A 6000-nucleotide genomic window follows, 5' to 3' on the forward strand; every position below is an offset into this window, starting at 1 on the left:
ATTTTTTTTTTCATTTTTAGGGAGTAGGTAATTAAGTTTATTCATTTATTATTTTTTTAATGGAGGTACTGGGGATTGAATCCAGGACCTTATGCATGCTAAGCATGCACTCTACCACTAAGCTATACCCTCCCCCCCTTATCCTCCAATTCTTAAGAAAAGGTTTCATGTCACACATAAATTCAGAAGTGGAGAGGGCTGACAGGTTAATTATAGACACAAAGAGCAGGGACAAATGGACTATGAGGTAAGCGAGTCTAAATGTGCCTTCCCTGGACAAACACTTATTAATAAACCTGCAAAGATTTACTGGGCACAGATAGGTTCAGTTTGGTGCCAGGCTTGAGGTGGGGCGGGTGTCCAGATTTGGGGAAGACACAGTTTCTGCGCTTGAGGAATTCGGCTGGTGGCTGGCAAGACAGCATGTACCTGCAAGTATTAATAATCACAAGAGGTCCCCCTGAGACAGCAGGTGGAAGATAGGAAGAAGATAGGGCCTAAGAACTGAGGCATCTACCCTTTTTAGGGGTGGGATGGTCAGAGAAGACCTCCTTAGTCCACTAGGCCCACCTGGATGGAAATGTAGGTAGGACTGTGGCTGGCAGATAAGTCAAAATGAGGGCTCCCAATTCTTTTCCTCTTGCACCTCCCACCATATTCTTTCAGCTGCTAGAGGCAGGTACTTAAATCAAAAGGAGCCATAGGGATCTCCCCCTTTCCTCCACACTCCTTCTCCAAGAAAAAAGAATGTTCAGATGGCTGGGGAGGCAGGTTTAGGGTCACCTTTAGCAGGCAGATGAACCCAAGAATAGATCTTGAAGTCTAGCAAGTCAAGGATACCAGAGATTGCCTTTTGCCCCCTTCTTTCATTCAATCAAAAAATCTTTCTTGGTCTCCTTCTAGGGGTCACAATGAATGTGGTAATTCTTAGTGGAAGATCAAGACAGCCTTTAGCCCAGACTAGATGACCAAGGCTTGGGCCTCCAAACACTGAGTCTGGGTCTCCCTCGGGTTTCTGCTTTATTTGGAAGCGATGGATCTGGAGTTTCCGATTGACTCTGGGCCCTTTCAAACTGATGAGGCCCCACTAAGAATTTTTCAAGCACCAACTCCCCTCACTCCACCCCGACACACACACAAGGTGGGAACCCCATCCCCAATTCCTGGGGGAAAAGGGGTGATTGGTTAATAGTCCCGAAATGCCAGGCGGAAATACGGCACGGCCACCTCCCGCTTGGGAGGGAAAAGTCCAAGAGGGTTTATTCGTGTTTGTTTCCAAAATCCCGCCATTTCTCCAAAAGACATGAGGGAGGTGAAACCTGGCCATGGATCAAGTTCAAAGAGAGAGAAACTAGTCGTTTCAATTGTGTTTAAAGTTAATCTCACTAGCTTGCCACCCCCAGTAAACTTCTCGCCCACTCCACCTCACTTTCCAGGTCGTTTCTGCTACTTCCAAGCTGCATCCCGCCACTCTGCGGCTTGTGAAGAAGAGGGAAGTGCCATCTCCCAGCGTGCGGGTTCTGCCGGGACCCTCAGCCTCTCTCTCGCTGACAAAGCGCATCCACAAGCCGGCCACGCTTCTGGGGCGAAGGGACGAAAGCCGCCCGCTCTTTCTCGCGGACGCGGTTAAGGGGGTGCGTTCCCGCCGGCCGGCTGGCCTGGGAGCGCAGCGTGGGGGAAAGCGGCGGGGGCGGCGGGCCCCAGGCGCGCGGAAGGCATTCAGCGCTCGGCGCACCTGGCGCACCTGGGTGCGCCCGGCCGTCCGGCTCCGCCCCGGGCTCGCGAAACCGCCGTCTCCGGCAGCGCCCGCGGGGCCCCAGCCGCCACAGGTCCCCTCCGGGACACGCCGCTCCCCAGCCTGGGATCGCCCGGCTCCCCGCGAGTCCCAAGCTGCTCTTACCCGGGAAATGGCGAGCGGCTGCTCGAAGTCCTTGCCCCCCACGAGGCGGAAGCCCCACGGTCCCGGGCCCTGGAGGACTATCTGCTGGGTGGTCATGGCGCGGCGACGGAGGGCAGCGACCCGAGAGACAGAGCGGGCAGGACGCGGAGCGGCGTGCTGGGCTCCCCGGCGGCTGTCGGAGGAGAGCGCGGCGCGGCCCGGGAGCCTGCGGTGGGCGGGAGGAGGGTGGGGGCGGCTCCGCCCAGGCAGCGTCGCCGCGCCCGCCCCGCCCGTCCTCCCGCCGGCGGCCCGCAGCCGCTCCCCGCCCAGTGCGCCCGCAGAGGGCCTCCGCCGGGAGTCGGGGGGAGAGAGCCCGGGGTCACTTCGAGGGGCTCGGCATCTTAGCAGCCCCGCCCGGGCCCCCAGCAGCACCTCCCTCCCGCCCCACGCGCCGCCCGCCTGCGGCTCCCAGCCCCGCCGCCGGCGCTAGGTAAGAGGCGAGCAGGTTCCGACGACCGCGGAGGACACCAAGCTTGGTCGCTTTAAAAGAGTTTAGAAGGGCTGTGCAAAGTCAACCCCTTGAGGTCGGCTCCTTTTTCACATTTGCTTTCTGTGAACGCCAATGATGTTTTAAAGGTGCTTTCCAGTGATCTCCTTTGAAAATACGAAGCAGTCAGGGCAGTGATAGCCCCATTTTACACATGAATTAACTGAGTCAGCCTGACATTAGAAGACTTGCTGGAGGCCACACAGCTCGTTAGCGTTTCAACTGGATCGTCGCCCGGGGCCTCGGTGCTAAGCCCCACACTGGAACTTTTCAAATGCCAATGAGGCCTTCACATGAAGTTACAAGGGGACTTCAAAACCTTCCTAGAAACCTTTAATTCTGGCTGGATTCGCTAAGGGTTGTGACCTTCCCAACAACCCGCACCTCAAGTCTGGGGCGGGCCGAGGGCGTGGAAACGGAACTGGGTTCTCAGCCTGCCACTAGCTTCCTAACTGTGCTCCCTGTCCCCTCGCCCTGGAGTCCATTCTCCACGCCAGATCAGACCACGTCTAATTGTCCACTGGGTCCCTTGCTTCACTCTCTGAGTAAAGCTGAAATCCCTAAAAATGCTTGTACGGCCACCCACAGAATGACCCCAGCTCCGTCTCTGATCTCACCTCCTGCCGCACTGGCCTCCTTGCTTCTGCCTCAGGGTCTTGCATCAGGGCCTCTGGAATGCTTTTCTCCCAGGCATCCTAAGGCTTGCTCTTTGTTCAAATGTCGTCAACTCAATCAGGCCATCTCTGAGAGCCGCATTTAAAACCCCGTCTCTAGAACACCCTGTCACCTTCCCCTGCTTTTATTTTTCCATTGTATTTACCATCATCTGACATACTCAATTGTTCACTTATATGTCCCACCCTCACCCCTAAGCATCTGTTCCATGGAGTAGGGATTTTTTATCTGTTTGGATCCCTGCTGTATCCCAGTGACTAAGAATAGTGCCTGACACATAGTATTTAATTAATGTACTACATTGACCAACCTTATGACCTCTGGGGCCCAGGTTCTTTGTAGTTTTCTTTGTTCCCATTCTTTCTGGCACCTGAGCCCCAGTGCTCTGTCTCCTTGTGATCCTGGCCTATCTACCAAGGAGTCCTGTGCACAGATTTACACACAAAAGGATCATCCTACTTGTCCGATTGTGTCACAGCACACATGCCTAGTTTGGGAATGATTTGCTTGAATTTAGAAATCAAAGTAGATTTATGTTATCTATCCATTCCTCTCATCTTGCATCCTGATATTCTTGAATCTGGGAAAAAGGAATGGAGTTACAGCCCACAAGCCAGCCACCTGCTTCATCAAAGCCAAAAATTATACTCTCTTTGATTAAGATTCTCCTGATCAAAAAAAAAAAAAAAAAAGCCTTATGTTTCAAGTCCCTTCAAAATTTGAGAGAATCGCTCAATTCTGGGTCTGCCCATAGATGTTTAGCAGTTTTGAATATTTTGTGTCCTAGGAATGGAAAAAGGTGGAAAAGCCACAGCTTCTATGCTCCCCTCAAGGTGGGAACTGCCTCTCATTCATCCTCAGGTGTCCAGCTAGCATGGACCTGACACATCGTAGTCGCCAACAGTGTTTACTCTATACAGTATTCTTTACAGATATAGGACTCATTTGTAAGGTTGCTTCATTTAGTTATTAAATGTTCTCAGTTGCAGTCTGGTTCTACAGAGCAAGAACTGTAAAACAGTCAACACTTTGACCTGGTCATCCCCTTTCTGGGCACTGATTCCAAGAACAGAATTTAGAAGAAGAAAAAAAGCTATAGGTACAAAGATATTTATAGCCACATTATTTATAATGACAAAAAACTGGAATTACCAGGAACAGAAAAGTGGCGAAAAGTGGCTAAATGGCCATATGAGGGAATAGTCTGCAGCATAAAAATCATAATTGTGAAAATGACGAGGCAGGGAAATGTGTTTTCAAAATAAATTAAAAATTATTTGTAAACCAATTTTTATTATTTGTAAACAGAACTATTTATAGATTTTATATTAAAAATAAAAATTATATCTACCTATTGCTGAAAATTAGATGGTACAAACACGAATGCTGTATTGTGAGATGGAACTGGAGGAAAAAATGTTTTAATAATTTTCTCTAAAGTTTTCAAAATAAAAATCAATTAAATGACCTCAGCTCCCTGGGTGGAGACTAATTGCTGGTCTTTCTGGAGATAGAGAACCTCATCTTCTATCTTTTTTATCTCCCTCCCTCTCCTCCAGTGAGCTAGTTCTGAGCTGAGCACACTGCATGTACTCAGAAGATACCCAGGAATGGACTGACAGCTCTGACCCCCAAACACAATCAAGCTTGTTTTATCTTAAACATCATTACTTATTAATCAAAACTCTCCAGTTTCCTCAGACCCTTGACTCTTGTAGAGTACTAGTTGACCTGGCCTTAAGCAACCTGCCTGAACTTCAAGTACCTTGTTGTTGTTATGCATTCCATAAAAGTGTGTTGACCTAAACAGCCTTCATCAAATATCTGAGTGGGAGGGGAGGGGGGGACAGATGTAGGAAAAATGGAAGCAAGGAGGACAGGAAAGGGACTGGAGGAGTATTGGTCCAGGAAGAGGGGGACACAGCTCTTTCCAGCTCTCAGTCCAGTTTTACAATGTAGACAGGGTGGGAGGCGTCTGCTGGCACATTCTCCCAGCCTGGCTTCTGCAGAACTGACGACTCCCACACCCAGGGTGCCATTGCCAGGACCCTCCAGAGCCACTGTGCGGAGACTGCTTCCTGGAACAACAGCCCCATTTCTTAAGGACAGCGAGACTAGGACTGTGCTAAGGCTTTACATACGGTTTTATTTACTCTCAAAGACAAGTCCTGGACTTGCCCAGCTAACTGCAGAATAACCATTCCTAGAGATCACGGCCATGACCCACCTCCAGGACCGAGTATTCTGGCCGCGACCAAGAGGGAGCGTAGGTGACGCCCAGGCTCCAGGCCCTGGGATCTGAGGCGGGCTCAGCCCAGGAGCCAGAGAGCCAGAACTCTGGTCCTGCTGACGCTGGGCGCAGAGCTCACAGAGGTTCCCCCATTCCCAAACCTGTGCAGCTGCCCGGGGACCCTGGTCAAAAGACATGAGAGTGATTTGCTTCTCTTTTCTCTAAAAAGAACCTCGAAACCCAAGCTGAGAAGTTGGAAAAACAAAGACCACTTTTCACGCCGAGTCTTACCCGCCTATCTGGTCTCCATCAGTCCTCAACCCCACTCCGCTCCCAGGGTCAGTGCGTCCTGTACTAGGATCCCACGCGAAGCCGGTCCCCGCAGCACTCCAGGACAGCCGGCGGCGTGACCGCCGGGGGAGGTGCCCTCGGCTACGCCCGGGACTAAGCAGAGGATTGGGCGTCCAGTTCTTTCCACTCTCCTGCTTCCTGCCCCTGCCCACTGGTGTGGGGTGGGGAGGTGGAATCTTGAAGTGGCTGTTTGGGATTGGGCGTTTCTGGGATTCCTCTTGGTTCAGAGCATGCTACCGTGGCACGTGGGGCCCTAGAGACACCTGGACACCTGACCTGGCTGAAGTCCCCTCTGGGCTGATAAGGTGTGTGGACAGG

At 51.6% G+C, this 6000-nt stretch overlaps 1 protein-coding gene across 2 annotated transcripts in view; it reads right to left on the minus strand.

Annotated features, from left to right (window-relative positions):
* The window catches only part of PDLIM1 (PDZ and LIM domain 1), a 41626-nt gene extending 35872 nt beyond the window's left edge, over window positions 1–5754 (minus strand). Inside the window, exon 1 of one of the 2 annotated variants that reach the window (XM_031461419.2) lies at window positions 5623–5754. Coding sequence is in view for 1 of the 2 variants with exons in the window: in XM_031461418.2 (XP_031317278.1) it covers window positions 1901–1996 (96 nt within the window). In the remaining variant the exon portion in view is untranslated. Of the gene's footprint in view, window positions 1–1900; window positions 2113–5622 lie in introns of those variants that run through there. The other variant, XM_031461418.2, reaches the window with a different exon arrangement.
* Window positions 5755–6000: the final 246 nt, after the last annotated feature.

This window comes from Camelus dromedarius, chromosome 8 (genome assembly GCF_036321535.1).
Source record: "Camelus dromedarius isolate mCamDro1 chromosome 8, mCamDro1.pat, whole genome shotgun sequence".
Classification (NCBI taxonomy): Eukaryota; Metazoa; Chordata; class Mammalia; order Artiodactyla; family Camelidae; genus Camelus; species Camelus dromedarius.